The 18,497-nt window shown below is 35.4% G+C and overlaps 1 protein-coding gene across 1 annotated transcript; it reads right to left on the bottom strand.

Moving 5' to 3' along the window:
* Nucleotides 1-1,067: 1,067 nt before the first annotated feature.
* LOC120526510 (trace amine-associated receptor 1-like) lies at nucleotides 1,068-2,111 on the bottom strand. The gene has a single exon (XM_039749675.1). It carries the CDS (start codon nucleotides 2,103-2,105, stop codon nucleotides 1,068-1,070), a length of 1,038 nt encoding a protein of 345 aa, XP_039605609.1. The 5' UTR covers nucleotides 2,106-2,111.
* Between the last annotated feature and the right edge of the window lie 16,386 nt (nucleotides 2,112-18,497).

Below are 18,497 nucleotides of genomic sequence, written 5' to 3'. Positions count from 1 at the left end.
AGATTGCACAGTATTCATGAAAATTAACACAAGGTCAATTTCCACTGTGAGTATAAAAATTAAATGTATGTACATTTGATAAAGTACAATTTTGATGCTTGCTTAGGCATTGAACAGAAAACTTAAAATAATTTGCAAACATAATAAAATCATTCTGGTGGTTTGATTATTAATTTTTTAGACAAAACTATAATATGTAATTAGATCATACACACCCTTTATGAAGCAGGAAATTATTCATAAGACAACAAATACTGAATGTTGTTCTTGTGTAAATAGGGTACAGAAGAAAAAGAAGTAAATTCAACCACATATAGTTTTTTTTTTCTTCTTTATAGATTAGAGATATATTTTACATTTGATTAATAAAATCAAAATTAAGAATATAGTATGACAAACAAAGAAATAACTTAAAGGTGTATAAATGAAAATAATACATGAACAACACAAAAGACAGTGTATCTAAATAGAGAAAAAGGTACCATGATTAAGATGGGATTCTGTGGTATCCTAATACAAAATGCTATTAAAAATCAATAATTTCTCAATAAGTATATATTGAAAAATACATTTCAAATTAATTATAATAGCATTCTTGAATTCATTTGAGATTTTTTTTTATTAAGTGATACATTTAATGGCAAGAAAGATATCCATGCCTAGAATTTGACACCAATAAAAAAATAACATTCAGCTGGCAAAGTATATACAAAAGAAGAAAGCAACATTATTAAAATGACATTTAAATGAAGGATACCATAGTGCTTGTAGTTATTTTGGTAACAAACTACATAAATTACTGACAACTTTAATATATTTGACAAAAAATATAATAAAATGAAAAACATTAAAATACATTTCAGATTATATTAAATAATGTAAATAGATAACAGATAATGACATGATTATGACTACAAGTTAATTTTATATCAAACTACAAGAAATCATATGAGGTCTTCCTCTTCATGTACAATTAATATATACATGCTTAAGGGTTGCATTAAATATTTTGGGAAAGTATTAATGCTCTCTGCTACTAGTGAGAAAATTGCTATTGGGAGAATAATTTAGTCACTTAAAAGTTTTGTCCTAGAAGAATTGTTATGGAAAATCTTGCCACTTGCAATTAGTTTAAGAGCTTTTCTGAACCAGCTGTAAAAGAAACCATAAACAAGAGGGTTAAATGTGGAGTTCATGTAACCAAACCAGGTTAATAGTTCAATAAATAAAGGTGACATAACGTGATTCAAAAGGGGATCGATGATGTTGCACAAGAAAAATGGGAACCAGCAAACAAGAAAAACTCCCAACACAATTGCCAGCGTTTTTGCAGCTTTTGTTTCTCTTCTGCTCGTTGCAGCTTGTTTTTTTTCTTCAGCGGTCTGGTTTAGATGTCCTGTGTCTCTTATTGCCCTGGCCTGCCTTCTGGCTACTGCAAAAATTTTCAGATAAATGCATATCATAACAAAGCCTGGGATATAAAAAGAGAACAATGACGATGCAAGACCTGATGCCTCATTTTGCATCAGGTAACAGCTCCCCACACATTTCGTATTTATATATTGTTCTTCTATTCCTTTTATATTTAACTCAAGAAATAAAATTACAAAACCAAGCACAGCTGACAGAACCCAGCTAATAAAAATAAAGATAAATGTTACAAGGGCAGTAACAATATTTCTGTACCTTAAAGGATAACATACAGCAAAATAACGATCAACAGATATTAGACAGAGATGAATGATTGATGCGGTGCAAAGCATTATAGCTGAGCTGAGATGAAACTTGCAGAAAAAATCACCAAAATACCAACAACTTTCAGCAATTCGAGCCATGAGAGGTGGCATTACAAAGCCCCCTAGAAGTAAATCAACCATTGCCAAAGAGAGGATGAGATAATTTGTTGGAGTATGAAGCTGTCTGAAGTGTGATATGGAAATCACAACCAAGAGGTTTCCACATACAGTCACAACGATGATTATGCACATCATTATATATGTTATTAATGAGTTATCAACAGAATAGAGTTGCTTTGGACAAGAATTATTAATTGACTCATAGCAAACTAGTGTATATTTAGTAATCCTGTTTTCATTCAAGTTCATTTTTCTGTAAAGTGGACTTTGAAGTGTCCTGTCCTAAGGAAAAAAATAATAAATTCCAGTTTATATGCAGAATATTAGGTCATCAAAATTAAATGAATAAAATTTAACTTAGCACACAACAGTAAGATCTCAACATTTTAAGACAAGAATTCTATTTTTCAATTTTCATTCTAATGCAGCATGTTGTTTAAGATAAAAACTGTTAATTACAACTCTGAATGATAACTATGATAGGGTGGATAAGTCAGAGCAAAAACAATCAGAGTTCGCTACCTCCAAACCTATCACTTTTGGTCTTTTCACAATTAAAGAGCTAAATTACTTTTATATTGCTAAATGTCATTACATTATACTGCACATAATTTAAACCATCCATCCATAATGTGAATCTAGATTTAGGGTCATGGGCAGACAAATGAGGATTTACTGAAATTATTTTTTAAGATGACATTTCCAAAACATATAATTTTCCACCCAAACTAACAGAGTATGTTTCTTAAAAATTATTAAAACCAGTTAATTTTCACAAAGAATGACTTGATCATATTTGTCTTTTCGTATACCTTTCAGATTTGATCCAATATATTAATTTAAATTGCAGTAAATATACAGGAAATAGAAGTGATCTTTTCACTTTTTAAATTTGTATTTTGTATAGTACTTGTACTCTCCAGTACTACTAAGAATTATTATTTTTTATTTGATCATTGTCCATTTCCCAGTTTGGACTGCCCTAAGTCAAAGTGATTTAAAAAGTCATGCTTTTAAAATATTTTATTTTTGAAAAAAGTAACAATGGATTGTTGATTGAATAATGGTGCAGTTATTTGCTTAAATAAAACAACTAATGAAAACAAAAAAATTATATCAATAAAATCTTTCACCATCCTTTTTTTCTAAAAACTTTAATTAATTTATTCAGATTTGTATAAACCTTTTCACACAGCGTAGGGCGCAATCCAAACCTTAGTCAGGCTGTTTTTTTCTTAAAAATAAATGTTATAGTATCCATGCACTACTGCAAGCTTTGTCACTTTTTGTTAGTGCATTTTATATTTTCATAATATTTTCACTCAATAATAAGTTATGTCATAGTATATATTAATTAGGAAATCTTGAAAGTGAATGCATGTGTAGTTGACAGATATATTTAAAATAATTTGTCATCACAGTATCGTGTGATTTAATATGTATGGTATACTTTAGCAAAAAGTATACCAATGTTAATGTGACAAATCAGAATGTGCTATGTGTATTTTAGTTCAAATGTTTCTAATGCTTTTTTAAGTATTAATCAATTTCCCTCCAATGTACATGTATTGCCATTATGTTTTCTGCAGACAAATAGCATATTTATGATTTTACTTATGCTTTAGTTACGTTTTACTTACGTGTTTTTAAATGAAATGTATTAATATGATGTAAAATTTGTCTATAAATGATAGAGACTGAAAGCTTTCTCGAAGATTAAAAGGGAACTCTTTAAATATATGCTTCATAAATTGAACCAAAACTCTGCTGTTTTCTTATGATACTAATAATTCGCAGTATATACTCTTCATAGAAAAAAAAAAAATTAATATGACATAAAATTAATTACATTTTTGTTTTTAATGATTGTTAATCAATTATTTAAACATAAATGCATCATTTATTTAGTTGAACAGTGGTATTGTCTTAATTGAACCTGATCTGGTTGCAGTTTAATATGGTTAATGTTTTTATGTTTTCTTATAAATTAGATAAATGAATAGCTGAATATTTATTGCAATGTATTGAAAATAAATGATACATCATTATTTTAAATGTTATGCTATGTCTATGCAATTGTGCTTTGCCTAGTAATGCATGCAAAATAAATGGATATATAGTTAACTTCTAACATAAAAAAGAAGACCAGTGAAAATGTAAACTGTAAACAGATAAGTCTGATCACATACCTTAGTTCGAACCCTTCTGCTACTACAGTACTGCATTTCTTTAGGAAGACTTTTATATACCTCACCAAAGCATAACAATCATGAAAATCAGTTAACTACCTTTAGCATTTGGATTTATCACAGACTTGAAGACAGCTAAACACACGTTGTCATCCTGAATTTCCCAAAGGATTGTTGAGTCTCCCAGTAGCATTCAAAGTTTATCCTAGATGATTAAACAAAAACACATTCTTGAAAAGCAATCTAGATACTTAAACTGAAATGCTTACAATGCTTGTTATTACTGTCATTTTTTCAGCGACACAATTAGAATTTTTATGTCAAATAAAAACAGAATTGAAGCCCCAACAATATGTTATATTTTAAAAATATGTAAATATTCTGTATACTTATTCATATCAGTGAATGAAATACTGTACAACTGAGGGAGGGCTGGAATTTGAAATTGTCCTGTAACAAATATCTGTAAGTGTGTGAAGATGTTTTGTAGTGAAAATCAAGAAAATTGTTTAATCTCACATTTTCATGGAAATCAATGAAAGCAAAACAAGTTAATGATAACTAATGCTGTACGACAGCAAATGATATAAGAAATGTCCATGCGAAAAAAAAATCTCACATTACTTTTATCACATAATCCATAATTCTCACATCCAGTCATTTCAAAATTTTAGTCCCATGTGATTTGTGTTTCCTGTTTATGATGTGCACTGATTTTTAGGGAAGCATGTATTTAACAATATTTTAGCAAATAAATCATGCATTTTGCAGTATATGGAAAAATGGCTAGCTAACTGAAATGTGCATTATGCAAGACAAGTAACATGCCATTTTATTTTTTTCCATGGATACTTTTTGTATTGTTGACAGTTGTACAGCATTGGGATTGGCTTACATTATGTTGTAAACATTTTTATCTTAGTTCTCCATGAATAGGCTTTTCTTAATCATCACTTCAAAAAATATTATTTTGGATGTAGTATTCCTATAATATGATTGGTAGTAAATGGAAGATAGTTATTAATAAAAAAGAGAAAGGCATTTAAGAAAAATCAACACAATTTCTATTCTAGTGCCAACCTAGCAGGTGTGCTTCCAGCACCTTCTGCTTCCTGTCATTGACTCAAATTTTAATTGCAAATTAATTGTAGGGTTTTTAGTCAAATGATTGTGGTATATCAGGTCCACAGCTCTCTTAGCAAAGGCCGTTTTAGTTTAAATAAATAATCACCGCGCTCGCGGCTTAGTGAGGGGGCGTGGTGGCTGTAGTAGATCTCAGGGCGATCTGCAGTGTGGGCATTTCTCACCTAGTGCACAGGTGAGGGACTGCCCACATCGATGGTTGTTTCTGGGATTGCTAATGTGCAGTCGCTGCTATGGTCCCCCTCAATACATAGAAGCGCGAGCCGGTTAGGAGTAAGAACAGAACGGACTAAGAACAGAGCAGAGTAAAAAAAAAAAAAAAACAGGAAAAAGAAGAACAAGGAAAAGAAAGAAAGAAAGATAGAGGTGGCTGGAGAAAGCAGGACGCGAGAGAGAGACAGCCAGTGTGTGGATGGAGAACAAGCGTGCAAAAGAATGCTCACAGGCAGCTGTTTGGAAGCCTGGGTGTTAGGCCGACACCCAGGAATCGTAGTAGTGGTCGCTCCCGCTGAGTGATCATGTAGCAGGAGTGACCAGTGAAGGGCAACTGGCCGCAGAAGACCGGAAAGGCAGTGTTAGTCGGGAGGCTTGGTGGTGGATTCTCCAACGTGTGTGTCCTAGCTGCTGGGTGAGAACCAAGCCTCGGGCCTGGGATGAGTACGTCACCAAAGCCAGGGATTGGGAGGCCCCCAGACCCGTGTAAGTAGGAGAAAGGACAGTTGCAGAGAGGGCGACTCTCCTGCTGCGGGGCCCAGACAGGTGAAGCAGGAGAGACGCTAGAGTAAAAAAAACACCGGACGTAAAACTGTTTTAAGAATGCTTCCAGCAACGTTTTAACCTCGTTTTAAAGGATTGTTTTTTTTATGTGGTGTTTTTAACCTCCACATTTCTTTTATGGATTATTTATTTAAGGAAGATCTTTTGGGAATCACTGCACTATTTAATTGAACACTTTAAACACTGTTTTGTTTTGTTGGATTTTAAATAAAAGCACTTTTGCACTTTTATACACCATCCCCTTGCTCCATTGTTATTGACTCACTGCTTAGCTCATCACGGTTATAACTATCGACGGTGTTGGGTCCAAGGGCTCCCAAACAGCCGATGGGAGCATGAAGCTGAATCCGCATTGTCACAATGATACCATGCCACTCTCTGCTTTCAATCTTTGCAGTGTCATCTTTTTATAACGTAATATATGGCCATCTTCCCTTCAATATAACAAGTTTACAGTATATTCAAGTTTGCTTCAAAAAGGATTGCTTAATAAATATTGGAATAGTCTGAAAAAATTAGAGCTTGTGTAGGAAATTAATTTCAAAAGTATTTTTTTGTCAGACAGCTGAAGGGTTGACCACTTATTAACACCTTCTTTATTACTTCCCATTAAGGTGCTGTAGTTGCTTTTTAAAACATCTCCTTATGAACTTAATTCTCAAATGCTGAGACTGTTTAGAGAAAGTCTGTGGGAAAAGCTTCAGTACAGTATGCCGTGGATGCGAATTAATTTGAAAAAGGATGTCTTTATCCAAATAAAGTTTAAATCAAGAGATGTTATAAAATTAATCTAATTACTAATAAGATTGGTAATGGTATATCTGGATCAATAATGAAAACAATAACAGGTAAGTAATAATAAAAAATGTCCAAAAAAAACAATAGTAGCTAATAATAATAGCAAATAAGTGAAAAAAGTGCAACACTGCACAGATATTGCATACTCTTTTTATATAATACTCTACTGTGGCTTCGTTTGTCTGTCCAGGATTTAAATCACCTGTAGCTCTCAAACTGTTTGAACTGTTGACCTGAAATTTGGAACACATATACTATGTGACATCTACTATCCACTTTCATGTGATGCTTGACCTCCAAGGTTATTCCTCTTTTTATTTTTATTTAATTTTATTGTAGAATCAACTCTTGGCAGCAGCCAGCAGGGCAGTCATATGACGCATGCGCACAGTTGTCTTTCTCGTCCCTACCACCTTTGCCTTGACTTCCCCTACCTCTTCATATCTTAAATCATTTTTGAGGCAGATTGAAGACTTAAGTGCCAGCTTAAGTGAGAAATTAAAGAAAACATACCAAGTAATTGCAACACAAATACACACGAAAAGATGCCAACAAAAGAAGAGAAGAAGCGGGTCGCTAGGTAGAGAAAAGAAGAGCTGCTCAGGAAGCAGCAAGCGCATCAACCTCTGAGCAAACGAATACTAAACATACAGAGAAAGAGGATGAAAACTAGGAATGCTCAAGTCAAGTGTATTCACTGCACGTTATTGTGCAGTACCCCGTTATTGGTTACATATATTTGATGTAATGCATTTGTTAATAACTTATTATCTTAACTTACAACAAGAGTGTTAAAAATTTTATATCAAAAAAAGAAACAAGGACAAGAAGGATAGAAAAATGATAAGAAAGAATAAAAAGACCTGCAGCAAGCATTCAGGTTCAATTGTTTAAACATAAAATGCACTTTACTATCTTATATTTAAATGTGTATTTTCTGTGTTATTCTCTATCTAATTATACCCAATTTATTTTAGGTTAATCAAGCTAATATTACATTTTAAGTGTTACATAATTCTTAAAGGTGTGGAAATCTAAAGCCGTATTATTTCTTGGAAACCTATCAGGAACAGCTCTAAGTAGTACCTTCTGCACTATTTTGTTTTGTTCATATGACCTATATTCTAATCCATTTTCAGTCCAGGCCACTTCAGCTGCAAATCCTGTTTAGGTTTGGAAGGTAGCAGGTAGGAGATTGCTTAGTTTCTTCAGAGGTTCTCTAGGATTATTTAGGTAATTTGTAGATGTAGCCAGCATGTACAACTCACAATTTAGCAGGCAAAAGCTGGCCATGATTGAAACCTGCTACATTAAGCTTATGGTTCATCTGATTTTAACAATCTGATTTTTCAAAGGTTGATTGACAAGTCCCAAAAGATATAAACATAAGATATAAAGACAAGTAGTAAGTTCTAATTTAATTTCTCAAGTCTCTATAGCATAAAATTGTAACTTTTCTTATTCCCAGGTTTTACCATATTTGATAATAAACTTCCCAGTTAAGTTCTATGCTCTCTTAAAGTTTTTTCTTGGTTGATCATAATAGCTGATCAGGCCAACAGTGCATTTAATCAGGTTCAACATGCCATATGTTCAAAACCACAAATATTTTTGCAAAAGAGTGGAACCATTTCTGATTGTATATACATCAATCTCACATGCTAATGAACTTTAGCATAACACTGGATACAGTAGTCATTGGATGCTAAAAGCCAATCCCAAACCACTGCCTCAAAGTGACCAGCCTTGCAATGAATTAACCACTTGCTACAAATTTGTTTCTAAACCTGTCATCATCACTGTAAAAAATGTTTCTTTGTAAAAGTAAACAATACTCATCCTACATACAGTTTTGTTTTAATTTAGCTTACATTTTTAAGAAATAAACTCAAAATAGCACAATAAAATTTACTTAATCTTCCTAATGAGAAGTCGAGCAAAATGACACCTTTTATTGGCTAACTAAAAAGATTACAATAAGCAAGTTTTCGAGGCAACTCAGTCCCCTTTTTGCCTTCTTGCAGTATTTAATCAGCTCTTCTTCTGTGCCAGTTGTACAGAATACTATTGCTCAGGTGTTGGAGCATCACAGCTACCAAATTAACAAACCCATTGTGCAGGAGTTGGCCACAACACTTTGCAAAACCCATCATCATCTTGCAATTGGAAATCATGGTCCACTTTCTACTTGGAAGCGAAAGGGTTACTACAAGAGCCATTTCACTATTGTTGAACCAAATGAATATATTTTAGATTCCAAGAAAATAACAAACTTTTCAGTATATACCAATTCTGAAGTCTTTGAATCAGGTTCTCAATTGCAAACATATCTTGGATAAAGCTATCATCTTTAATGAAAATGCATGAGAAGTGGAAAGTGGAGAGCCAGTGTACAAATTGTTCCTTGGTGGCCTAATTTTCAAAGAGATCCCATTAAATTCACAAGATTTTGTTGTTTCTTTGATACTTTATTTGGACAATTTTGAGATTTGTAATCCAATTGGCACATCAAAGAAAAAACATAATATTTGTGGAGTTTACTGTTTGCTAGGCAGTCTTACCCCTGGTTGCCATTCAGGTTTGTCATCAATATATTTGGCTGCTTTGATTAAAAGTAATGATGTACCATGTTATGGGTATAACAGAGTGCTGTAATGTTAGAATAGCATGGAGTTTATGTTAGCAAGCTGGGGAAACCTGTAGAAGGTACAGTTCAGCTTGTCATTGCAGATAACCTTGCTGCCCATGGTATTGCAGATTTTGTTGAAAACTTCTCTGGAACATATGTGTGTTGATATTGCACAGCAGAAAAGTCAAATATTCAACTGAAAGAAGGTAGGAGTGATGAATTCTCTCTTAGGACGGAGGAAATTCATGCAGGACATCTTAAAACAGTTAAAGAAAATGCAGTGACAAGTTACTGTGATGTTAAAAGAATCTGTGTTTTGTCAGAGAAGCTCTCATTTTTCAGTGTAACAGGGGGTTTTCCACCTGATATAGGACATGACATGTTTGAAGGAATTGTTCCAGTAGAGCTAGCTCTGTGTCTGTCTCTGTTGACCTCCAAGATTGTATGACCTAAATTAGTCGATTTTCTTTTCAAGTTGAGAGATCAAACAAACTGCCCTCATGCTGTTCCTATCAATTTTGCATCCAAAAAAACAGTTGGTGGGAATGCTCATGAAAATTGGAGTCTCCTGAGGTTTTTTTGGTTGTAGAGTTCCCAGTGATGAACCAGTTTGGCAAATATTAACAGACCAGAAAGATATTGTTGACTTAGTGGTAGTTCATCAAAGAGGTGTTTCCAGATTTAGCTCTTTTGCCTAAACACCACCACTTCTTGGAGCACTATCACCCACTCATTCGTCAGTTTGGTCCGCTAATTGCACTTTGGACGATTCGTTACAAGTCAAGGCATAGCTACTTTAAAAGGCTCATGCTGCACATTAAATGTTTTGAAAATGTGCTACACTATTTGACAGAGAGACACCAGTTTCAAATAGCATATTACTTGCATGAAAGCTCTATCCCCAAACCTTGTTTAGAAATAACAGATGTATCCAAACTTCCACTAAATGTCCTAAACAAGGATATTGCAGAAGCTTTAAGACAGAGCTATGCTGCGTATATTATGCATGCTTTTCAAAAAATGTTGCTTACAATGGGGAGAACTATAGAACTGGGATGATTTTGGCACATGGTTCATTAGGAGGATTTCTTGAGTTTTGTGAAATTGTTCAAAAAGACAAATTTTCTTTTGTTGCAAGAAAATTAAGTGCTTAGTAGTTGGAACACTACAGAGCCCTTGACCTTTAAATATCGCCTGATAGAGAAGTCCTTCTTGTACAGCTTCATGAATTAATGGACTCAAACCCACTTTCAGCCTACTTGGTTTCAGGCATGCGGCTCATAACACTTAAGACACACATTCATTCATAATAGATACATTTTTGAATACCTAATTTGATCAATTTAATTTACCATTCTTTACATTCAATGAAATATCTTGATTTTTTTTTCTTAGATTTTGTTGGCATGGGCAAGACTGAGAGGATGTTTTAGGGTTGTTTTTGGCAAAGATGATGCCAGTAAAATGAACTTTCAGATCAATGAAGCCATAAGGTTACAATACTTGGATAATAATTTTAGGAATTTTGTTAACATAACAGACATTTCTGATATTCAATATTTTGCAACCTTAAAAGTGATTCAATTGTAAAGTCTAGATGTTCAAAGTACTTCAAGACCTTCAAGTGATGATTCCTTTTCTGTGGTGTCAGCAGATTCAGATGACACTGATCCTTCAAAAAATCTGAGTCCATTTCATCCTGAACCCTGCCATGGCCACACATTTTCCCCATCCCTCATTTCTCTTATCAGGCTGAGCTTCAATTGGAAAAAGGAAATGCACAATACATGCCCAAAAAACAATGTTGATGATCAGCTAAAAAATGAAATCAGATATACTGCAGAAATTAGCAGAGATTTTCAAATTCAAAGAATATCCATCAGATGCTGACCTCTGTGAGGTTTCAGAAGACCTAATGCTGTTACATCCCTGTTTAAAGGAATCAGGTTAGTACAATGGTTGCTATGGATGGAAACAGAGACAAATGTAAAATGGGAAACTATAAAAGCCAACTTAAGTGCTGAGCTTACTGTAAATTTACTCAAAACCAAAGCTGATGAAGACACTATTCAGTTTTTTTTCAGATTTAGACAGACACTCCAGCTCATCAATTTCTTTAGCAGCAAAGATGGAGCCATACGAGTCAAAACTACAACTACATGACTGCTTTGGATCAGGTACAGTGAAATGTGGCCTTATCAGAAAAGCTATGTGGCCTTATCTGAAAAGCTTTTAAGTTTGTCATGATACAAACCATGCAAAAACAAGACATTATTTATTTAAAAAATTATATATAAATATACATTAAAATCATATTACTGTTCTCATTTTCAGACCAGTGACATCAACACATGCTGTATCTTGGTGAAGATGACAAGTTCCTGATAAAACACTATCTGGTAAGCACAAATAAACTCGTCTTTTCTGCAATAATTAATATTGCTCTGTAAAATTTGCCTCCTACTTAATGACAGTATTATTAATTCTAGTGAAAGTGCATTTCTAAGAGTCATCTAGGGAGTCTAACACTGATGATTTTATCATTCACTGTGCATCCACAATAATTAATATGGCTTGAACATTTGGCTGGGACATAATGAAAAAATGCTACTGTTTTTCTAACCAATGTTCTGCTCCAAGTTCAAGTTATTGGAATTTTTTCCGACCTATTTTTGCCTTTGACTTGGTGAAATGTTCAGCAGCAGGGTGGGTTACTACCATTGTAGTATTACTTGTGCAGTGTATGCATATAGTTTACTTTCTTTCTGGAATTATGTCCCACGGGATTGTCAAAGTAAGAAAGCTGAACAAGCATTGGGAAGAATGAGAATTCACTTTGAGATGTTGGGATAATCATTGAAAGTGTTGAGGTGATGAATGAACTCTCTTCATTTGCCTCTGCTTGTGTAACACTGTTTGGACTAATATACACACTAAACTTATGTTATCCAAATGAATTGAAAGTGACATTTGAGGTGTTTCAGAAAATCTTCATTAAACTAGATGTATAGAAAAAGCTGTACATCTGTTACTTATTGTTAGAGTTATCTATACCTATATCCTGGCCCAAAAATCTTAGTATGTTATTATAGTTTGAAGTTGGCACATATCTCACACTGGTAAACGTTGTTCATGTTTGAAAAGATAAAAATCTTCAGGCAGGCTTATATGAACTTTACTTAAATGGAAGAAACAGTTCTTATGATGCAAAAAAAGTAGAATTTGTATTAAAAATACATTAGTACCATATGCAGATTATAAAAGCAATTAACATATGCTATAATTGCTCAAAATTAATATATGTGCATCTAAAAACATTAAAAAACAGGATGAGAAAAAAATAATACATATTGTGAAGTGATGTCTAAATACTGGAAGGACCTGGGGAGAGAACTTGCACAGGGCATTAATTCCCTTGGAATGCTATATGGGTTGCTACAGCACTGCGGATTCCCACAGGACTACGTGGTAGTTGCAGTTTGGTACAGTCCTGTTGGGTTCCGTGGGTGCCACCAGCGGGGTTTGCAGGAGCAGCAGAGCTCTACCTCACTGGGCTTCTGCCTCATCCAGAAGTGCTTCTGGACCATGCTAACATGTCATCGGAAGTGCTCCTGGATACAACATTAAAGGAGCCAGATGCCACTGCCCCAGGAGGAAGTGGGAAAAAGCTTGCTTGAGGAGGAGTGGAGGCAGAAGAAGGGAGATGGAGAGAGAGATAGAGAGACAAGGAGAATAAAAGACATAGTGCTTTATTATTGTGCTTGTGATGTGTACTGGGGCTATTTAAAGGAAACCAAAGAAAAGAGTTTCCCACAGCTGAGTAAAAGTGTGTGTTGTGCCATGTGTCTGCCTGTTTCCGGTTTGAGGAAATTGGATTTGGGGAGCTGGTGTGCCCCCAAAGGCCACAATACAAATAAGAACCACTTTATGCCTAATACACTAATATTTTGTGAAAAACAGAAAGGACCGCGATTATAATTGACTACAGCATGACAAACTAACATGGCAAAATTTTACTTTTGTCTGTACCAATTCATATATTGTAAGCGGTTTATTATGAAGAAACGCAGTGGGCCTGTTCTAAGAAAAACTAATATGTTCTATATAAAAGGTTTTTATTCACTTATATGCAAGTATATTTGACATGTACATTGTCAAATTATTTTGTTGTGTTTGCTAATAAATGCATTCAAGCTCACATTTATTTAATATGAGCGGGTAAACAATTTATGTATGCAGACAGTTTAATATCTGGATGTTGAGTAAAATTTGAAAACTATATTTTGGTGAGAAAAGGTGCACAAATGAAAAAAGATATAGGTGTGTGTGTGGTATTTTTTATTTATTTATTTTTTTGTTTATACAATTACTGTATATAATTTCTATATCCAATGTTTTACATACTGTAAAGTTTAGCTGAAATGCATTATTAAAAGAAGTATTAGATTTGGCCAGATTAAGCCAGTTAAATTGCTGTCTGTCTGAAATGTATATGCAAAATGTTATGTATGTTCATTGTATATGAATAAAAACTGAGCAAACAAAAATTCCCCACGTTCTTTTGAAAACTGTTTTGTATGTAAAGTACTAAATCAGTAATTTTGGGTATTTTGATTTGAATAATTCTGTCAATTTGCAACATACAGACCAATCTCACTTGAATAATGATGTTAACATAATCCCCAAAGTCCTAGCTATAAGGATTGAGAAAGTGCTCCGTTCAGTAATATCACAAGACCAAAACGGATTTATTAAAGGTAGACATTTGTCTTCCAATCTTTGATGCCTATTTAATGTAATGTATTCACCCATAAAGTCCAACACTCGAGAAACCTTATTATCTTTGGATGCAAAAAAAGCATTTGATATGGTTGAATGGGATTACTTATACACGTGCATGGATCAAACTACTTGTATACCAGTCCAGAAGCTTCAGTTTGTATTAACAACACAATCTCAGACTACTTTAAACTAGAATGTGGTACTAAACAAGGATGCCTCTTGTCACCACTGCTATTTGCAATCACCATTCAGCCATTGGCTATTCACTTTTGAAATGTATCAGAGATAAAAGGGATTTTCAGAGAAGGACTTGAACAGGAAATATCACTATATGCAGATGATATGGTACTGTACATATCAGACCCACAAAATTCAGTGCCTGCAGCCCTAACTGTACTAGCAGAATTACAAAAGATATCTGGACTCAAAATTAATTTGAACAAAAGTGTGCTTTTTCCAGTGAATTCTCTAGGAAAAAGCATTAGATTAGACACCTTCCCCTTTATCATTGAAGATCAGTTCAAATATCTAGGAGAAAACATCACAAGTAAATATAAAGTTCTTTTTCAATAAAATTTTGCAGTTTGAATGGATAAAATTAAACAAGACGTGCACAGATGGTCTACCCTCCATCTTAATTTAGCATGGCGAATTAACACTATCAAGATTAATTTCCTTCCTAATATACTGTTTCTATTTCAAAACATCCTCATATACATTAACAAATCATTTTTTTAAGAAATTAGATTTAATCATAACCTCATTTATTTGGAATTCGAAATATCCATGCATCCAAAGGGCGACCCTACAATGACCTAAATCAGAAGGTGGCATGGCTCTACCTAATTTTCAGTTTTATTACTGGGTGGAAAACATAAAAGCTATAAAAAACCTGCACACTGACACAAATAGATGAACACACACTAGCTTGGTCTGCAGTAGAAGTGAAATCATGTACTACCTCTTTATATTCCTTGGTTTGTACCCCAGTAAGTACAAGGTATCATCAATATACTAACAAAACAATCGTCCTTCATTCACTCAGAATATGGAAGCTCTTCAAAGTTAGAGAATATTTTATCTGAGGGACCTCTACATGATAACCACCTTTTTCCACCCTCTCAAACTTACATGTTTGCACGTTTTTAATGTTTGGAAAATGTATAGAATTAATTTATTTCTAAGTAAATAATGTTTTTGCATCCTATGAACAATTACACTCTAAATTTAGTTTCACATGAACACAATTTTTCCACTATTTCCAAATTAGAATTTTTTCTAAACAAAATCTTATGGGTGGGTGTTGAATTGAATGTAGCTTTGTTAAGTTTGACTTGATTGTATAGAATGTTGTATGCTTTAAATAAATTTGATAAAAGTTAAAATAAATAAATCAATTATTTGCATAACAAAGAATTGTTAGCACAACCCAATTTGTAATTCAAAAGTAACCTGTTTATACTGGTGTGCTCCAAAAGAACATACACAGGCTTGGTCCGCAATAGAAGTAAAATCCTGCAGTACTTCTTTGTATTCCCTGCTATGTGCTCCAATAAACACACGTTATCGGCAATACACTAATAACCCAATTGTGCTCCACTCACTTAAAATGCTTTCTACATTGGTTCCAGATTCTAAGACGGAGAAGCTTCTATCTGTGGCACCTCTGCAAGAGAACCACCTCTTTCAACCTTCGCAAACATATGCAGTTCTTAATATCTGGAAAAAATATGGAATTAATTTGCTTAGAGATCTTTATATAGACAACGTCTTTGCATCCTATGAACCAGGGGTGCGGAAATCCAACGCCCGACTCGTCCGACATGGGTAAATTGACCGTCGGATAAGCGTGTTTTTCTGGTTTAAGTTGTCCGCGGACAAGTGCAATTTTCTGGAGAAAAAAGAATTATATGTACTGTGCAGGGCACATTTTTACCACTACTTTCAAAGTTTAAACATTTGGGTACGTACTTCGTGCTGTAACAGTCTACTTAGGCATGTTCTTCATGTCTCGAATTGGTATTCAATATTGTTTACAAAATGACGGCTGATTTTTCAAAGTATTGGAGATGCGGTCATTTTTTTCATGTTGACATTACAATGTAATTTGATGATTTTTCATTATAATCGATAACTTTTATATATTATTGATAAAATGTATTTTTTTACATAAAAATTCGGTCATTTCACCTACAATGCAGTTGTTTTCCCCATATAAAGCTTGTTAGGCAGTTAATCTTTCCCGAAATTTGCGATTTCACATTGGTTGTGATATATTGAGGAGTTAAGAAATTTATTGTGTGACATCAATTTTGGTGAGCTGTCTATAGATCGTTTTTGATTAGAGAATTTTTCAAATAAAACAAGTTGGTTTTGCGCTGTCAGTTTATTAAAAATAAAGAAGAAAACATTCCAACAGTTTCCAAATGATATGAAATATCAATAAAAATCTGCACTTAGATGCGATTATTTTTTTCCTGACAACATCGGTAATATTTACTTCTTTGGAAATGTACCATCTTGCGGAATTTCGAATACGTCATTAGGAATTACCTGTGTAACCCATAATGCACTGCAGTAAGCACGTTGTTCTTGCTATATGCATGTTGCTGAAACTGAAACAAGTAGCATTGCGGATGAGAAATGGATCATTGCTTGATTAAAACAGGCCCTGAAAAACCTACGGGAGCGTATTAAGGCCAAGGTGAAAAAAATAAAGACAAAAAAAATGTAAATGTCGAGATTAAAGTCGACATGTTGACTTTATTCTCAACATTTCCATTTTATTCTCGACATTTACATCGAGATTAAAGTCGACATTTCCACTTTATTCTTGTAGTTTATTTTATCAGTAGAATGTTGCAAACTAAATTTCATCTTAAAATGAATGTTCCATTTACTAGATTTTTCTCATACCCTGTCATAAATTAATGTAGCACATTAAATGCTTTATATTAAGTGTTCCCCGACCCAGTTGTTAATCTCTGTGCGCTTCTTAAACTGACTTCCTCTTGCACTGAGGAAGCGCCGGCAGCAATCGCCGCACATTGACTTCATGATATTCCTGCTCAATGAACATTCAGAATACTAAGATAAATACTTCATATCTTTTTCACGATGAAATGCATTAAAGCATGTATTAGACATGGGTGGCGGGGGGCACGGTGGCGTGGTTGTAGTGCTGCTCCCTTGCATTAAGGGGTCCTCAGGTCTACGTTCAGTGTAGAGAAGTTTATGGCAGGTGTGACGAGGCTCCAAAAAACTGGATATTTGAATGGGCATCACACAGGTTTAACTGAAATATTGTGTAAATGTTGGGTTCGTGATCTGAAGGTCGCAGACACAAACGCAGAATTCAATGGATGTTTTTCTGAGCAGGCTTTCTTTATTGCATGTTTGCTGTGTCTATCTTACGTACTAAACCCCCAGTTCCTATCCTTTGTCTTTCTCCATTGTGGCCCCGGCCGTGGCTGGAGCCCGGCCGGGACGCCCAGGTGGACGTGAGGAGGGCTTGTGCCTCCTCCAGACCGCGAGGGGGCGTCCGTCCTGGTTCTGTTGGGGCCACGGGTTGAGGGCATGGAAGCCCTTCCCTGTAGGGGCCCGTGGTCACCGCCAGGCGGCGCCCCGATGCCGGTTTATCCCGTGCGGTTGCCGGTCGGGCTGGAGCCCGCCGGACGCTTGAGGACCGGAGGAGGGCGAGTGCCTCCTCCAGACAGAGTGGGGCGTCCGTCCTGGTTAGGCAGGGGGCCTCGGGTACAGGGCTTTGAAGCCCAGCCCTGTAGGGACCCGCGGCCACCACCAGGCGGCGCCGGTGCCTAATTATCCCGGGAGCCCGCACTTCCGCCACACCAGGAAGTGCCGGGGAAGATTTGTGTGGCACCCGGAGAGCTGCCAGGAAGACAGCCGACACTTCCGCCACGCTTGGGCGTGGCTAAGGACGGAACACCTGGGGCTCATCCGGGAGCCTTATTTAAGGGGCCTCCCTCCAGTCAGTGGTGGAAGTCGGGAGGAAGCAGACGGAGCTGGAGAGCGAGGACAGGAGGCGGCCAGGACATAGGCACAGAGACTGTGGGCCCTGGACTTTGGGGGATTCAGTGCCAAGGGCGCTGGGGTTGTGAGTGCACGTGATTTGAACTTGTCATTGTAAATAGTGTAAATAAACAGTGTGTTGGGCAAAAATATGCTGTCCGTCTGTCTGTGCCGGGGCCAGCGTTCACAGTGGCGTAGTCGGCAGGATGCTCCGCCTGGTTCAAGGCGGGACCTGTGTTATTAAATCAAAATATTCTGTGAACGGCCCGCGCAGCAGCGACCCACACACTGGCC

This window comes from Polypterus senegalus, chromosome 3 (assembly GCF_016835505.1).
Source record: "Polypterus senegalus isolate Bchr_013 chromosome 3, ASM1683550v1, whole genome shotgun sequence".
Classification (NCBI taxonomy): Eukaryota; Metazoa; Chordata; class Cladistia; order Polypteriformes; family Polypteridae; genus Polypterus; species Polypterus senegalus.
Note: the sequence above shows the minus strand (reverse complement) of the source record. Positions and strands in the feature narration are given on the sequence as shown.